The sequence below is a fragment of the Carassius gibelio genome, chromosome B12 (genome assembly GCF_023724105.1).
Source record: "Carassius gibelio isolate Cgi1373 ecotype wild population from Czech Republic chromosome B12, carGib1.2-hapl.c, whole genome shotgun sequence".
Classification (NCBI taxonomy): Eukaryota; Metazoa; Chordata; class Actinopteri; order Cypriniformes; family Cyprinidae; genus Carassius; species Carassius gibelio.
The window spans coordinates 11,233,154-11,252,006 of record NC_068407.1 but is presented as its reverse complement, the minus strand read 5'-3'; the positions used below and the strand labels follow the sequence as shown (position 1 = coordinate 11,252,006).

Here is an 18,853-nt window from a genome sequence, read left to right as displayed (position 1 = left end):
AATGAAGAATTTTCCTGCTGGTTTTATTCTTTTATTATTTAATTTATTTAAATGTAATATTTAATTGATAAAAAAAAAAAAATTCTATTTAAATACAAATAAAAATGTTTCCATTACTTATTAATTTGCTAATTTCCTTGTTTTATTAAATTATGGCCTTGTTGTACTTAGCAGTTCCCTCATTTTAATTTAATGTAAACTAAGCAAATTGGTAAAATAAAAAGATTATGTTTATTCATGTAAGTTTCAAACATAGCCATAGTTTTTTCTGAGCACTTTCTGTTGCCGAGTTGTTCATCCTTTAATGGTGTGTGTGGGCACGAAGCCTAAATAACGAAGCCTCATGCTCAACAGCTGTCCAGTGACCCCACCTGCTCTCTCTCCATCACTTTGACCAAAATAGACCCCCACAAATGGCTGATACACATTACAAACAATATTTTCTGTACAACATGAGGTCAGAAGAGGAAATTAGGCTTTTATGCTTGAATCCATATGCAGTCAGATGTGATTAGGACGTGAAAACGCATTCTGTACTGCTGGATAAGCTTTTAAGCTATGTAAATATTTTAACTCTATTTTCACACCAAAATATCATTTTCCACTGGATGAGTATTTGTGTATGTAGTCCTTAATAGTATGACCGGCTTACGTGTTTGCTGTAAATTAACTAGCCCAATGCTAAATATACTCGCTCTAGCTTTAGCTAAGCTTAACTGGCTAACAATGACTTATTATCTGGCTTAAGGATGAATTTCTGTGCTTTCTGTCACTGCATAATAAAATTCACATTCGTCACGGCAGAGTGTTTAGCTCAGAGCATTATAATACCGAAGACTAAAAACATCTGAACACATTTGTTTTCAAAAGAGATTGAACACGCGGAATGGAACAGAACATGGGACTCTTGAGATGCTTTTTAGAAAGTTGAACTGTTTTTAAGTTGACGCAGCATCTTAAATATGTCAAAGACATAATGCATTAGATTTTTGTGAAAATCATAATACTTTTTTCAGGATTCCTTGATAAATAGAAGGTTCAAATGAATGGCATTTATTTCAAATATAAATCTTTTGTAACAATTAACGTCTTTTAGTGTCACTTTTGGTCAATTTAATACATCATTGCTAAATAAAAGTATAAAAATAAACACATCTTACTGACTTCAAACATTTGAACAGTAGTGCCCTTATAGCAACAATCAGAAAATACTTTTTGTGTGCGTTAATATTGTGCTCTGTTTATGTACATACTGGCACTTGTTTATGTTTTCTTTAAGCTGGGATTGAAAGCCATGGCTAAATCTGTTGGCTTTCTTTAGAAGGTGACTTGTCATTGGTGCCCTAGATAGTCAGTAAGGGTTATGCACTGTGTGCGCACACAACCTCCTAGTGCTTTCAGCATAAAGGTACAGTCACATCATTGACACAGCCCAGCCATTCAGACAAGGGAAAGAGAAAAGCAGTGACCCAGAGTCAGCCACTCAGAAAGCACATTCCCTTTTTAGGACAGCGGTAGGGCAGTGTGTGTGTGTGTGTGTGTCTGTGTGAGTGAGTGAGTGGTAATTTTAGGTAAATGTAATGTGGAATGAGTGGACAGTTTTCTGACCTTGTCCTGCTGCATACTAAGGTGACCAACGAGTGGTTGAAACAGGACTCCATGATCGTTTACCAGTCCCTCTCAATCTCGGGAATTTGATAATATATCAAGCACTGTAGTCATACTGGTTAAATGGAGCAGAATGCTGCTACGGGTCATCAGTTCATTCTTCTGTTACAATCTGAGATTTCATTCTGCTACATCAGTTACGTGGGTGAAGCATTGATTCACTGATGTAGTGTGATTCCTTTTGCATATTATTGACATTCTGCTTCAGGCTCTGCATATTAATATAAATGGAATCTTAGGCTTTAAATGAGGAACGTATATAAAAATGTGAATTGATTAGTTTAACCTTTTTGTTTGAGTCTTATTACAGAAACTTAATATGGCATCCACAAAATAAGCTACCTTGGATCTGTAGAATGTGGTACGTCAACTCTGAATGTAGCAGATCAAATTTTATATTTATATTTCTGAGGCCCAGTGCTCCTGGAAACCCAACTCTCATAGTATAACCTGAGTAAATACAAAATACAGTTTTGAAAATAATGTTTCCATTTATTAAGGGAAAAAAGCAGTCCAAATCTGCCTGGCACTACGTGAAAAAGTAATTGTCCCCAATTCTAATAACTGGTTGTGCCATCCTTTGCAGCAACAACTGCAATCAAGCATGCGTTAACTGGCAATGAGTCGTTCACATCTCTGTGGCGGAATTTTGGCTCGCTCTTCTTTGCAGAATTGTTTTAATTTAGCCACATTGGAGGGTTTTCGAGCATGAATGGATTGTTTAAGGTCATGCCACAGCATCTCAGCCATAGCATCTTGAGCCATTCAAAGATGGTCTTGCTTGTATGTTTGGGATCATTGTCCTGCTGAATAACCTAAGTGCGCTTGGTCACAAACTGACGGCCGGACATTCTCCTTCAGGATAGAGTGCAGAATTCCTGTTTCCATCAATTATGGCAAGTCGTTCAGGTCCTGAAGATGCAAAGCAGCCTCAGACCATCACACTTACCACCACCAAGTTTGACTGTTGGTATGATGTTCTTTTTATGAAATGCTGTGTTGGTTTTATACCAGCTGTAACGGGACGCACATCTTCCAAAAAGTTAAACTTTTGTTGCATCAGTCCACAGAATATTTGCCCAAAAGTCTTGGGGATATTCAAGATATTTTTTTGGCAAATGTGAAATGAGCCTTTGTGTTCTCTCTGGTCAGCAATGGCTTTTGCCTAGGAACTCTCCCATGGATGCCATTTTCGCCCAGTATCTTTCTTGTTGAGTCATGAACACTGACCTTAATTGAGGCAAGTGAGGCTTGCAGTTCTTTAGATGTTGTTCTGGGTTCTTTTATGACCTCCTGGATGAGTCTTCGTTGTGCTCTTGGAGTAGTTTTGTTAGGCCAGCCACTCCTGGGAAGGTTCACCACTGTTCCAAGTAGGGGCTGCACAATTAATTGAATTTCTAATCGTGATTACAATTACGGATGCCACAATTATGTAATCGTTCAAAGCTGCAATTAATCATGTTAAATGTTATTCTGCGTTCTTAAGATGCGTTTTTCTTCTTTCTACATGTTATTTTAAGGGGTTTTCCCATTGCTTTAAGTTTCAGTATAAGATTTATAATGCCATTCATATTTGTACTTTTTTTATATAATTTAAAGAAGAAACCAATCCGATGTATAGTTGACATTTTAGGCTTAATACTATAGAAAAGCAGTAAAAGTTTTTCAGTTAGTGTTTTCAGCGCGTTTATTTTCATATAAAAATATATTGTGCAGTTGTTTCAAACAATGGTATAAACATCATTAAATGTAAATTGTAATCGTAAAAACTAATAATTGTAAAATTAATTAATTTCAAGGGAATAATTGACATTTATGATAATTTTTGTCATTATCTTGCAGTCCTGGAGTCCCAAAGCCTTAGAAATGGCTTTATAACCCTTTTCAGACTGATACATGTCAACGATTCGGTTTCTCATCTGTTCTTGAGTTTCTTTAGATCGTGGCATGATGTGTGTTGCTCTTTAAGAATGCTTCACTTTGTCAGACAGGTTCTATTTAGGTGATTTTTTGATTCAACAGGTCTGGCAGTAATCAGGTGAAATCAGTTAAATTTAACTCTGCTTCCTAAAAAATGTGGTTAATCACAGTTCTTTCATGATTTAACAGGAGAGGGGAATACATTTTTTCACATGGGGCCAGGTAGGTTAGACAGCTTTTTTTCCCTTGATAGATGAAATCATCATTTAAAAACTGTATTTTGTATTTGCTTGCATTATCTTTGTGTAATATTACAACATGTTTGATGACCTGAATCGTTGAAGTGTGACAAATATGCAAAAAATTTAAAAACAGAAAGGGGGGCTAAAACTTTTACATGGCACTGTAGCAGATAATTTAGTTGAATTAGAAAACTAAAAGTCAGATTATCGTAAACTCTTTTCCAGGTAGTGTATTTCTGAAATATATATATTTTTTTATTTTTGCAAATATAAAACTAATTTTTAAAAGTGCAAATGCTTCTTTAGGTTGGATGTCGAATCCTTTGATGAAGAAAGTGTTTTCTTTGCTGGAAGGCACAGTTTGCACTGTACAACGTTGTTTGCAATTTCTTCTTTTTAAACAAAATAGCAGCGGAATTTCCATGAAATGAACTCGTTTTTGCAGCAGTGATTCAATCTGCGTCTGAGGAGATTGTAGACAGCTGTTATTTGCGCATGCACCAGCGGGTGGCACACGTGACTTGCGTGAGTCATTAATCAAGCTGCGCTTAATATAGTGTTATGCCAAAATACTGATTTATTTAGTTTTAAATGAAACCATTGTAATCCTGAAATTATTCCCCCTTTTTTCAAAATGTAACTATAATCTGATAACTACGTTTTTTGACGTAACTGTAACAGATTACAGTTACTGGATTTTTGTATCCTGATTTCGTAACGCCGTTACATGTATTCCATTACTCCCCAACCCTGTATTTGAACTATCCGGACTTTAATTAGTTGCTAAAAGGATCAGATATTTTCCCCTGGCTTTCCTACATGTTTCCATTTATTTTTAATCTGTTTATTTGCCTTCCCTGGGACATTTTACAGTACTGTTTAAGTGATGATAGATGTTAAAATTCAACAAACCAAAAACGTGGCCAAGTCTCTTTGCTTAGATTTATGAAATGTTTTGGTACAAAGAAAACCATTCTTAGACTAACATGCGATTTTTAAACTCTGGATTTAAGCTTAGACCCACTGCATGGCCATTTGGCTTAATTTGTCTCATAATTCCTCTTTATTTCTGTTTGCTTGAGTTTATTGTCACCATTTACCACTTTAATCCTTATTTACTACTGTAGCGTGCAGATGGTGTTAATCCAAGCCCAGCAGTTTGAGCTGTAAATACTGAACACATGTGCATAAGACCGTGTCATTAGATGGTGTGTTTTGGATCAAGGGATGATGTCATATTTGTGCTATTTGTCATCTGAGAAAGCAAACCAGTCTCAGAGGAACTAGTAGATTACATTATTTTTAATGACAAGGCAGTGCACATGCCCTCATAAGTGTCACGCAGTGATGTCATCTATTTTCGGGCTTTGGTTAGATCCCGACTGGGACTCAAGTGCTGATATTTTAGATATTAGTTCAGTCTCTGGAATGTCTTTGATATCCTAATCATGGTCTGTGATTGAAGGCTGTTCTCCCTCAGACACTGATTGGCACATTGGCACATGTGATTGTCAAGAACAACAGCAGCTGGTTTTCCATGGCCACTTGAGACACTCATTGACACATTCTTGATTTTTGATGGGTCTCAGTCTCAGGGCATCCTTAAGGGCGTTTGTTTGTGTGTCGATGAGTATGATAAGTATTGCAGTGGAAACATTGCAGTCAGGATAATAGGCCAGAAATAGTGCAGGGCAAATGCCATTCTGCATGTACACGAGTGCTTAAATGCTCTGCTTGCTTGAAGGCACAATGAGGTTAAGTTCTCTCTACTGCTGTCTACTCTTCCTTTATTCCACACTGGCCTGTTTCTTATTGTCCAATACCTTGTGAACTTCATACTGCCTCCCTAAGTCATTTTTGTATCCCAGTGGCCATTAAAAAAAATAAATGATAATTTAAATATTATTTATAATGTCCATTTATAATACATTCTCACAGCAGCAGAATGTGGTTGTAAGTCTTAGTTTAGGCTAAATATGGTTTATATTTCCATAGTTAACGTTAGGTTGACTGTAAGCCTTTCCTGTGTTATGGATGACGTCTTAGATTGTTTGCCACTATCACAGTATTAGAATAAGGGCTTGACTTCAGTTATTTGTTCATATTAACATTTAGTTCACTCAAAGCTGTTATGTTTACAGGAAAATTCTAGAACATGTTCAATGTCATGAAGGTCCATTCTTAACCCCACCCATGGAAAAACTGTCAATGGGATGCAAGGACATTGTGCAAAAATGGGATTAATTGCTAATTCACATGAAATTGAAGAACATTCCAAAATTTTTAAGTTACAGAAATTGCTCTATTGAAAGTGTGTCAGTCACATCTATAAGTGCAGTTGTCTGTCTTCAGAACTGACCTTGTTAATGCATCTAGATATGACGACTCCTTTTTAAAGGTTAAATAAAATTGTATTAATTAAAAAGCATGTCTAATTAGTTAATCATGAAACTTATACAATTTCACATAAATGTATCAAAAGTTTAACAAAAATGACATGTTTAGGGATCTATGGCATGTTTTTTTTTTCTTTCTTTATATTTTGTTACCAAATTCTGTGTTTTAGTATGTCTTTTTTTATGCATTAAAACAACTTAATTTATTCCAATTTATTATAACAATAGCCTTAGTGTTATTAAATTTTTCTGGTTATCAAATGAAGGCATACAACATATTTTATGGTTATTTTATTAACCTTTTAAGTATTGAAAAATTTCTGGCACAATGCCTTCAAATTAAATTGAACTTTTATTTTGAATTGTTGCCGTGAATACCTTTTTTAAATTTTATATTATGCTAGTTTTGCTCAAATGAAACTGTAAAGTGCTTATGAAGTGACTGTTGTTTATGTATTTATGTCCTCATTTAGTGAGAGGACAGATGCAGAAATCACCAAAGGTGAGATGCGAGCTTCAGTATATTAAACGAAACCGTGCGTTTGCATGATTCTTTAACACAGATAAATGCAAAACATGCAAGATTCATATTTAAATTGTCTTTCTGCAGCTAAATGTTTACAGAGACTAGTCCATATTGTGATCTGATTGAAGTGTAATGACCTACTTTTGATTAATTCAACTAAAAAATGGCGAATACTGTAACATTCCGCGTTAATGCCATTTAAATGCCATTTGTTATACAGTAAATGCATCACAGAAATTAGGGCCCTATGTCTGTTAGTTCTTGCACCAAAATATGCATTAAATTGATCAAAAGTGACAGTAGATGCTAGGGATGTCAATTTTTTTAAATAAAAATATTATTTTAGTTTTGAGCTTTAGCCATAGTTAAAATATCTAGGCTATTGGTCTCTGTTTTATACCTTATAATAGTTGTTTGGTTAAACTTGGTGAACTTTTTTCTTTATTTTTTAAAAACTACGTTTCACCGCTGGATCAAATATGCTGCTAAAGTTATACTGGAAGACAATGTTTTGTTAAAAAAAATGCAGTTGAATAAAGTAGCAAAAAAAGAAAGTATCTTTGTGTGTTCATTTTTAAATCACAGACAAATAATGAAATGGTCTTTATAAAATAAAAATGCACTGGATATATTTGTAGCCTATTGAACATATTCGTAGAGATTACGAAAATTATTTGTTTGTAATAGTTATTATCTTAAATATATTTTAAATCATATTCAATTATTTAGAAATATTTCCATGCTGTTAAATAATATTAAAATATTTTGGTTGATCAGAAAGTGCAAATTGAATACAAAATATTCATTAAATATTCGAATACTACATAAGAAATAACGATAGTGAAACTAATGTGAATTTATTGTACTTTCGTGTTTGTAAAACGCAATCCGAGTTACACTTTCGGTCAAGTTCACATCTGCATCGGCGATTTTTTTATTTATTTATTTTTTTTCAGATAAAAGTTGCAAGAGCTAGTCTATATCTGATTAATTAACATGAACAATTATGCTGAAATCGCTGCATATCAGCGATTCGTTTCATGCTCGTATAAACAATGCACGATAATGATATTGGTCTTAAATGTTTTATTTTTCTATTATTATTGTTATTATTTTATTACTAAAGTTATAATATTGCAGCCGAGCTTTTTTTCCCATCATATTTCTGGGCATAATTCAATTCATATGGCTTCGAAAACGCGCAGGTGGTTTATGGAAAATAAAACTTAACTTAAAAATACAGCTTTATTACAACTATTACACTTAATAACGTAGATGAAAATATAGCACAAATCTGCCATACATTTATAATGAGAACTTTATAGGAATCTATAGTAAAATATGTCCTTGCCCATCTTTCAGTGCGCTGTCATGAAAACGCATCAGCGGGAGCTCGCGCGCTCTCTCTATCGCTCTCTCTTTCTCTCTCTCTCTAACGCATAACTTAGCATCCTATTGTGCTGATACAAGTTGTAATGTTACGTCTGATATGTATCTCAGTTATCTGATTTATCATAGGATGTGTCATAGAATTAGCTTCCGTTTATTGGTATACTCTTCACCTCAGGCAGATATTTCGTGCTCCTTTATTAATAACATTGCTTCATCATAATCATAATCTAACCTGTCCTAATCATGTGTTCTTGTTTTCATAGACTGATGATAGACAGATTTTTATTTTTATTTTTTCATTTTCATAACAATCTTCAGATTTTTTCATTATATACATTATGGCCATGCCCCCCCCCCCCACACACACACACACATTAAGCCCCACCCCTGATTAATCGATTAATCGTTTTTGAAACCTATCAATGATCGAAATGAGAAATTTCCCAAAATGCCCATCCCTAGTAGATGCATTTATAATATTACAGAAGATTTCCATTTCAAATAAATGCTGTTCTTGTGATTTTCACAATATTAAGCTACACTGATAATAGTGAAAACAAGAATGAATGACATTTTAAAATATTCAAATAGAGAACAGTCAGTTGAAATTATAATAATTATAATAATTTATCTTTACACTTTCATCTTTTCCGCCATAACTCAGCATTCAATGTCTTCCTCACAGATGTGTGACTTTATTACACGAGAATTTCTGCATTTGGCTGCTGGTTTGAATATTTTATCCCATTTGGACCCCGGAGCTAACAGGTGCGCTTGGTCAGAGTCATTCTTTTGAAGCTCATCATTATTCCAGAGAAGAAACTCAAGCAAGGAAGGTTGTTTTTTCCTACACCACAGGGTCCAGGTCCAGGATAGTAAAAATGAAAAATCTAAACCTATTTAACACACAGCATCATCTGTTGATATTGGGAAGACAGAGTGGGAAATACCTGATGAGTCCATAAATCGAATGATTTTTCTACTACACACATCATCAATTTTTTTTGTCTCTCCTTTGAGCACTTAGCACAACAATATGACTTGGCAAGTTAAGTTCCCCATGGCAGAGATCTTGCTTTTCCACTTTCTTTCTTTCTCTCAGTACCACAGATATGTCATTGCTCAGAGATGACTGGAATCTTACTTTCTCGCCCTTTCAGCTGTCCTAAAAGCTAAACACATATCCACTGTATGCAGCTGCTAGTGCATATAACCGCTACCGTCTGACCACCGTTGCCCCCCCCCCCCCCACCTCTCCATATACATTTCTCTCTCTCCTCTCATCCCCCAGCCTCAGTGTTGTTAATCTGATTAGCAGTGAGCAGCATTAGCACCGGAGTTACCTTGCTAGCATTTAGCAGTAGCCATGCAGACAGCAAAAGGCTCTCCGTCAGCATAGTGTCATAGTGTTGGAGAGATACTGTTCTCCTCCTCCTCTCGCAGCGTTTTTCTCTCTCTCTTTCTCTCCACCTCCCTTCTCTGGCTGTCCCAGGACTGCTGCAGCTAACTCTGCATCACCTTGCAATTCAGACACTGCTGCCTTTCTGCAGTCCTCTCTCACTCTCTCCTATTTTCCTCCTCTCTTTGGTCCTTCACAACCCCCTCCCTCCTTTCCAGTCACTTTCTTTTCTTATCTGTCGTCCACTCCTTATTTTATTTTATCAACATGTACCGGAACCCTTGGATCTCTAACTACATCAACCATGTCAAGTTGTGCCAAGGTAAGTAAATGGCAGTTAAAGAGGGATGGGATGGGTAATGGCCCACCAAATGCTGCTTGGGTTTAAATGGTACTGGAGCCTCCAAGGACCTAAGTATTCAGGACAAGGAACTTGCTGACTCCAAATGAAGAGAATTGAGGCATTATGAAGCAGAATAAGTAATGTGTCTTTTGCATTTTGTGGTTTAGATGCAAATGCTTTCAATAGTTTAAATTCTGCAGATTCTGTCTGTTAGTCAGTTTAAGAAAGTTCAACTTGTGGTATTGCCTTTTAATGGTTTTGTTTTGCTTAAGATCTTCCCATTTGTCTGTGAATCTGTAAATGACAGTTTTACACTCGTTTAAAGGCATTGGAGAATGTTTGGAGTTTAAATGGTATTAAACATAGTATTAAACATCATGATTTAGTGTAAGTGTCGCCATACCTATGCATGATGGCAAACTTACTGTGTCACACTGACTAATCCTATTCCTTTAGAAGACTAATCCTTTATTAGATGTGACAAGTCCTACAATAGCACCTGACTGAAACATTTTTAGACCTGTGTTTTCCAGGTTTTTTAAATCAATGAGTAGCATGTTCTACTTGCTGACTTTTTATAATTTCTTTAACTTATTAGTTGTCAATTGCTTTGCTTTCTTAATTGTACTTAAATGCTATAATTATTCAGATTTATTAAAAATATTTATTAGTTCATTATTGTTCAATACATTTGAGGTCATTAAGTTTAGATAGTGTATTAATACTTTTATTCGGTATGGATGAACTCTGGAAAACAGCACAACTGTTTTTGGCATTGAACACTAATAAAAAATATTTCTTGAGCATCAGATCAGCATATTCAAATGATTTCCAAAGGATCATGAGACACTAAAGACTAGAGTAATGGGTGCTGAAAATTCAACTTTGCCATCTGGAATAAATTGTTTAAAAATATATTCAAATATAGAAGTTATTTTAATTGTAATCTTTTATAATGTTACATTTTTAGATAGTTTTGACCAAATAAATGCAGTACAAGAGACTTCTTTAAAAAAACTTTAAAAAATCATATTTTGAATGGTTAGTGTACATTTGTTGAAATGTGATCGATTTAAACCTTTCTACATAGTTGGGATAATTATGCAATTCCTTTTCAGTTATTTTACTTGCATTGTGGTTTATCATTTCTAAATGTGTCTAAATGGTGAGAGCATTTAAGAGCCTGAGAGCATTGGGTTTATGATCTCGTCATTTCACCAAACAAGCTGTGACTTGCTTTATCTCCCCCATGCTTCTACTCCAACTAATACCAGATATCAGTGACTGAACCCTACAGTCATGCAAGTTTACCAGTCACCATATTATTTGATCCTGACTATGCTGGAAAACAGGTGTGTGATATGCTGGAACATAAAATTAACCTGAACAAGTTTCATAGCTGTGCAGTCAGCCTCTATATGATGCTTGTTGTAGATCAGAGAGGTATGTTGGTGTGTCACAGGCCTGTGGAATAACATGCGTGCCATTTAAAGTGAAGTAAATGTCACACTTGACTGTGTCTGATTAGCATCTGTACTTAAGCAGGCACAGGGCCAAGGTCTTGTGGATTTTCATGCATGTCTGTTAGCAGTGGGTGCTCTCAACAAAACCATGCAATGCAGATACTGTAATTGGTGCGTAGGATAATTTAAGTGATCAGTCCAGTTTATCTGCATTACAAACAGTCTGTTTGCATGATGGGTTTGTGATGTTGTTCCTGCTTCTGGGAAACATTGTCATTAACTTTTAATTTACCCTGTAGTGTTAATTTAGTGAGGACATCGGAAAATCAGTCAATGCTTTGTTTTTAACACTGGCATCATTTATCACTTGGTTTGGTTGAATGGCAATGGCTTTGTAGTTGAATTATCCCAGATGCAACAATAGCACTTCATAACATATGGCACAGGAAGATGTACTCAGTGCAGGGTACCAGAACAGAGGAGCTTCTGTAATTTGCTGTGAATTCTCTATTCCACCGATTCTCTCAACATGTATACTGTATATGTGTAGAACTACTGTAAATTTTTTACTTTACATTTAAGTAAAGTTCAGTTTTAAGTACAGTAAAAAATGTTTTACATTTTTAGGCAGTCAAGTTTAATTTAATAATTTAAGTTTTTTTTTTTTTATTTACCTCTATGTAAGCACAGTGCAGTGTTAATGTTCAAGCTGTATTTGCAATGTTAAAAGTGGCCAACAATAATAAATATTTTTATTAGGAATAAAATAGCTTCATTTTTTTAACTGTGCATGCTGTATGTGAATAATTAGGCCTACTACTGCTGCTGAAATTTAATGTTGGTCGTTATGGTGGTACATGGAGAGACAAATATTAATATAATATAATATAATATATCTGAGGTGTTACTTGGTGTAAAATGTTTGAGAACTACTGCTCTATTCTTTGAAGCTAAAACATATCTTGAATCAAGCATAGCAGGACAAATCCACTTTATTTTGCCTCCACCCAGTATCTAAGTGTATAATGTCTCTTTTCTTCCAAAACCTTCCTGTTCTCTCTTTCCATCCCCCTCCGGTTGATGTTGCCTTGTCCACTGGCCCTGTGACTCTGAAGTGAGTGGAGATTTTTAGGCAGGGAGGAATGTTTTTCACAGATACTCATCCCAGCTGTGAAAACTCACTCCGTACCAAAACACAAGCCATCAGCTGGCTCTCTCATTCACTTTCTCTTCTCAAATGGTTTTTATAGATCGAGAAGGAAGGAGATAATGACATCTAACCACAGTCCTTATTGTAGATTAAAATATTAAAATATTGAGTTTTTGAATGACAAAAAGGGGGTTTAGTCTTATTTTGTCTATTTATTTGCCCTAACAATATAAATATAAATGAATTTATTATTATTAGTTTTGGGCAGAATTCATTATCACTGCATTGCGTTGTTTTTTTCTTCCATATCTTTGCTGTTGCTGAAAATGGTGCATTTCCAATCAGGATATCTGTGAGTGTATGTTTTCTATTGGCAGTTTACTCTCTGCATACAAATGTAGCTATGAGCATGCAGAAAGAAGTCTTTTCAACTATGGACATAGCACCATGTTGAAATCAATGAAATGGATACTATTGTTTTTGTTCCTGCCCTTCACATGGGGCCTTTGAAACAACTTTCGCTGATCACTCCTGTCACCAGCAGGAGTATTTGTAGTCTGAAGGCTATGCTTTCTTTTGTGTGCACAGGCTTCACAGGAGAAACATCTCCTAAAGTTGGCAATAGCAAACTACAACGGAGAGCTTTTAGGTAAGATCCTTATTTTTATATAACTTGGGTTTTGAGTGCTTGTATAAGCTCAGTGGAAAAGATCCACACTAACAGAAATGTTTGTCTTTTTAAATGTCTTGTATAAGGCTTGAACAAATTTAATAGGACTACATTGTGTAGCTCCAGATGTAGTCATGCTTTGGGATGTGGGTTTAAATGTGTTATATTTATTCTACCAACTATTTGTTTTTGTCCTGTATGGTGCTTTGGCATTATTTGCTGTTGGGGAAATATTTCTTAACCTTATTACCCTTGTTACAACTTTATAAAAAAAAAAAAAAAAACTTTTCCAGTTGTGGAAAATCAGATTTTTATGTGAAGAGATTGCATTTCACATTTTTTGGATAGATCTGTGTCATTTCTGCCAAGATTCAGATCCCCTTTCAGGTGCTGCTTCAACAAAAGAAGGCAATTCTGAGGCCTCTTGTTTCTGTTATAAAGATTATATGCAAAATGTATTGAAATTTAAAGCTGGTTTCTCTTTCTTTTCCAGCTTCCAGAAAGAGTTCTTGTTTGAAGAGAAAGACGAGGGAACCAGCAAAGAATTACATGTCAGTCTGCTGGGAAATTCACCTAAGGGTAAGTACAGTATACACCAACACTCGCTGCGTGGTTCTTTATCATGACTATTATATCAGTTCAGTTAGACTCTCACTAAACCAGGAGCCACGAGCTCTGTCACAAACTTAGAAAGATTCACTTGACTTGATTTGAACACTAAATGATCTGTAGCTCTTAAGCCCATTTCATTTTAGGGTGTCTTTTCCTGATATAGTCACATAAGACATTCTGTATTCACATTAGACAACAACAATCTGCTATAATGGCAAGTGAAAAAAGTATATAATGCTAGTGCCTTGATTAAAGTTTACCAGACTGTATGTTCTTTCAATTAGCATTGTTTTGATGGTTCCTGGACACATGGAGGTCATTGGGTTGGGGGTTGGCGGGGGGTGTTGATGACCTATATTTGGTCTGCTGGGGGCCACCTGTTGTTGGGCAAGTTCTCTTGCTTACTGGCCCTGAAACATGTGACAGTTGTGTGAAAGAGAGTGCAAAGATACTTTGTAAATGTGTTTGCACTGAAATTCAATTCAGAAAATGGTTGAACATGATTTTGTGGAGCTCTCGAAGGAGAAGCTTTCTTCTGGTAAGCACCAAAATACATTTTTGCATTTTTAAGTCGTGTTCTGTCTTTTAGTTTTTACAAATGCTGCCAGTGGGCTTATACGTGTTCTCGGGCTCTTAACAGACTTTTTTAACGCATATTTTGAATTGAATTTAAGCATATTTTTATTGCTTAAAAAAAACTAAATTGATTTCTAAATGTTTTTGCCTGGTCTTATTGTGAACAATTTATTGTGCTTGTAATTGTCCACTGACATCACACAGGCTATTTGTTATTTATTTGCTAGCCAAATAGCAGTTTAGACATTTGTTTTAGTAAACTCACATTTGGTTTGGCTCCATTTTAGTGCATAACACCCACTTTTCACCTACGATTAATTCCTGATGGATGAAATCAAGTCCACATTGTTTCCATTAGTTTTTTAGTATGTGTGTGTTGTAAATTTGCAGGTCACAGTAGGTGTTCTCCTTTCAGAAAGCTGACAGTGATTATTCTTGGCTAAAACTTTGTATATTTTAGTTATTTTATGTCCCCCATTCGTTTTGCTTGCACGAAGCTCTTATAATTGTGTAATCCTGGCTTGTTAGAATCGTGGTCTGTCTTATGTCAGTTCTATAATGCTGTTTGTTCTTCCCCACTTTACAAGTGGGAACTTGATTTAAAACATGACATAACAAACGCTCTCGCTGTGTTACTTAAAATATATTGGAGTGTCTAATAAATGAATAAAAATAAGATAAATATAACGAATTTTTCTTTGACACCTTGAAATATATGTTCTTGGACTTAAGTCTTAAGTAGCCCTTCCACAAATTAAGGCCTAAAAAGATCTTGTATCAGAAATGTAGGCTTGTCATTATATGTGCTGCAAAAAAAAAAAAAAAAAAAAAAAAAAGAATCCTTAGTCCTTCCTTAGTATTTTTGTTTTGTTTTCCAATACAAAAATCCTTCAATCAAGATTGAGAGAGTTAATGTGTAAAAAAAAAAAAAAAAGAACAAGTATTTGAAAATTAAGCTGAATTTGTTTTTCTGAGGCAGATTTTTGTTAATGTTTTAATCAAACAGTTCATTTTGATACATTTTTCATAAAACTTACTATTTTGTCAGTTTGTGTCTCAAGTAAATGCATATAATTTAAGGATCTTTAGACATTTGCGCTGGAAAACTACTATTGGTAGGGAGCAGAGATATTCAAACCTTGAACAAATAAATGAATACAAAGAAATATGAATAAAAAATAGAGATTGGTTGAACATTTTTCCAATATCAACAAGATATACAAGCTGCTACATATTTACATTTAAAGACTATTTTGAATTATTGTATTGTGTTCGGTTCAATTTATTCCTTTATTTATTTTTTACTTGGTCTTAAAAAGGTCTTAAAAAGTCTGTTACTTGACTACATGTTACAGAAAGCGAAATCCTGCCCTGTGGGAACAAACCTGCCCTGTGTCTTCATTGCATCGCTAAGAACTTTGCTTTGAATCCCAGAGAGACCAGGCTGGGGAAGCATTGTTAAAAACAAGTGTGCCGTGTGTACACATTAGCCCATGATGAGTCTCCTCTCAATCACTTCTCAGTCTTCTGGTGACCGAACACAGTTAAGTGTCATATTTCCATGGCTACAGCTGAAACAACATTCACTGAGGATGCACCTATGATTGGCTAACTTTTGTGTTTAGCCAGTCAGCCATGCTCCTAGCTAATGGCAGATGACTGTAAGCAGCTTTTGTTTTAGATAACACACTGGACTTTTGTCTCCTCAAGTATTATTGGAATTGTGTCACTGTAGCTACATGGCAGTATACTTGGTGACACTGGAAGCAATACTATATAAGGATAATTTATTTTATTTGGAAAAAAAATATTGGCATTTTTATGCCTACCACTCATTGTTAGGTCTTACTGTAGGAAAATAATAGTGTTGCCAAAGAGTTCTCAGAATTAAGCAGGTGTAAGATGCTGCTGTACATGCCTGTGAGGGTAATACATCAAATTCATCATGAAACAAGACTTGGTATTAAACACTAGTGTGCAAAGCTACACTATGTAAAGATTAGACTGTCCTCATGTGGTGTGAAATGTTATTTATCTTGCAGTATACAGTAAGCTCTACTTGTTTCTTTTCTGAATATAACAAATACAGAATACTCTTTACTAAATTCTAGTATTTCTAGTGGTTTTATAGATTTAATTGTTCTTCTGAGAGATCATTATTTTACCGGTCCATTCTCACTTTGCTTTTCTTTTTCTCTTTTTTTTTTTTTTTTTTTTTTTAGTCTCAGAATTAAGGAAACGTTTTGAGAGTGTAAGCTCGAGTCAGAGTTGGGACATGAACAGGTGAGAAGTTAAATCATTCTCAAAGCATGCACAGCCAAAGTTCAGTTTATACAGGTTAAAAAAAAATTGTCAGCACAATTTAATTTCCCTTTCAACACGTTTCAAGCTCTTAAACAGAATTAAAGTAGCATACATAAAAAAAAAACAAAAAAAAACACAATGACTGAATAATGTGTAATAAATGTGTACACTATGATTTAAAAGCTAGGGGTTATTAATGTTATTTTTTTTCTTCTATCAAATACACGTAGCCTTTGTGAGCACTAAAGGCTTCCTTCAAAAATAAAATATATATATATATATATATATATATATATTTCTAACGGAATCTAAACTTTTGATTGGTACTGTATAAAAGTAACAAAAGTATAAAATATATGGAAAACCACAAAAAAAAAAGTATTGTTTTTTCACAAGCAATTGTTTTTTTGTTCACAACTTTCAGTTCAAATTCTCACTATTAACAAACCATTAACTATGACTTTTCTCTCAGTAAACTCCTAATGTGCTGCTTTTAAATAATAAGTTTAAGCATTGGGTATGATTAGAAATGTTGAATCTGGTTATGTAGATTAAATGCTTTATAAGTGCTAATAAACAGCCAATATGTTAATAATAGGCATGCTAATAAGCTACTAATTAATAGTGAAAAATGGTCCCTATACTAAAGTGCTAGGGACACACCAAGTCGACTTCAAAGAATTGCGTCGACAACAACCGACAGTGTTGTCATCTTGTGTTTGGCTACGTCGGACCAAAGAACTGCGCTCAAACACACCGTACAGACTACAGCAAATGGCAAACTATCTTGTGTGTTTTGCGCCTGCGCAATATGCCCTTGTACAACTCCTGTTTATAGGAAAGAGCGAATTGCAAGACGTCTGGAGGGATTCGATAGTGATGTTCTCCAAAATCTCCCAGGCTGTGACGGTCTAGTTACCAATCGAATGCTAGAGGAGGACACTCCAAGATATACCCGTGCTGCAGACACCTGTGACCCCTGTACAGGTGAGAACTGTGCTTAATATTTTTATACTTTGAATCGTTCACTCACCTATAACATGATTGAGGAATAATGTGCATTAAGCATCTGTATTATAAGGTTGCATATCAGTACAGCAAAGATAGGTTGGAGTTGATTATAAAAGTTTAGACAAACTGATTCAGTATAAACTGTTTTATCTTTCTTTACCTCTCTCTTTGCAGTTTCTCTTCAGCACTATGGCAAAAATGACCCAAACTTCCCAAATCTGCACAGTGCAGAGGTTCAGTCCAGAACCCACACAGTCCAACCAGAGACTGTCTATAGCACTGGCTGTACTCATGTAGCAGAGCTGGACTCTAAAGCCGAAAGGATCGCACGGTACAAGGCAGAACGGCGCCGTCAGCTAGCAGAGCGCTATGGCATCTCTCTAGATCAGGAGTTGGAGACTGACTATACGGCTCGCTACTCCAAAACCTCCAGAGAGCCCGACGGCTCAGACCGACATCATAGGTCGAAGATAGTAGGAGGAGATGGAATGGAGCATAATGCTTACACCCCCAGCCATCATGTAGACAGGGCCAGTTCACACATTCACAGCGATCCAGAGTATACCCGTGATCACACAGAGTCCATATCCGAGCGCGAGAGGATGATGAATCTGGAGAACCAGAGGAGGGCAAAGGAGCGGGATAGATTGCATGGAGTTGGAGGGGTTGCACCTGACCCATCTGCATATATGGATGTATCAGGGTCTGCCAGGGTCCCAGGGAAGGAACCCGGGGCGATGGGGGTTCCCAGCTCGCCTAATGCAGGCCGAAGGGCCATGATGCCATCTCCAAAACAGGGAGCATCTCCTGGTGATCTGTTTATTGAGCAGCAGGCTCACAACATCCTCCAAAGACACGGGTGAGTGTTCTCAGCATGATAGAGGTTTCTTTTTTTATCTTAGAGTCACCTAGTAGTATATTTATATATCGTTGTCTTATTTTCCTTCACTTACTCTTTCCTTTCTTGGAAAGAATGTTGGCTGGTATCCCCCTGAATCTGTCTTTCACAGGTATTTTCCCCAAAAGAAAGCCGTCAATATGCTGGATTTGGCTTGCGTACTGTTTTGAATGTTTTAACAGCTCCCTAAAGATGGGTGGGCTCTGTTCACTATGAACCATTATCCATTAGCATTGACCTTTACTGTCCTTTGGCATTTGTTTCTTTATGGCATGGGTCAGTG

At 35.7% G+C, this 18,853-nt stretch overlaps 1 protein-coding gene across 18 annotated transcripts in view; it reads left to right on the top strand.

Annotated features, from left to right (window-relative positions):
* Window positions 1-18,853, top strand: part of LOC127968944 (supervillin) — an 81,662-nt gene that overhangs the window by 30,018 nt on the left and 32,791 nt on the right. For 3 of the 18 annotated variants that reach the window (XM_052570430.1, XM_052570436.1, XM_052570435.1), the window contains exons 2-6: window positions 13,088-13,148; window positions 13,663-13,748; window positions 16,580-16,640; window positions 17,500-17,648; window positions 17,847-18,531. In XM_052570430.1, the coding sequence (XP_052426390.1) occupies window positions 16,633-16,640; window positions 17,500-17,648; window positions 17,847-18,531 (842 nt within the window). In that variant the 5' untranslated portion in view covers window positions 13,088-13,148; window positions 13,663-13,748; window positions 16,580-16,632. Of the gene's footprint in view, window positions 1-9,639; window positions 9,866-13,087; window positions 13,149-13,662; window positions 13,749-14,255; window positions 14,320-16,579; window positions 16,641-17,499; window positions 17,649-17,846; window positions 18,532-18,853 lie in introns of those variants that run through there. The other 15 variants (XM_052570429.1, XM_052570426.1, XM_052570431.1 and 12 more) reach the window with 12 other exon arrangements.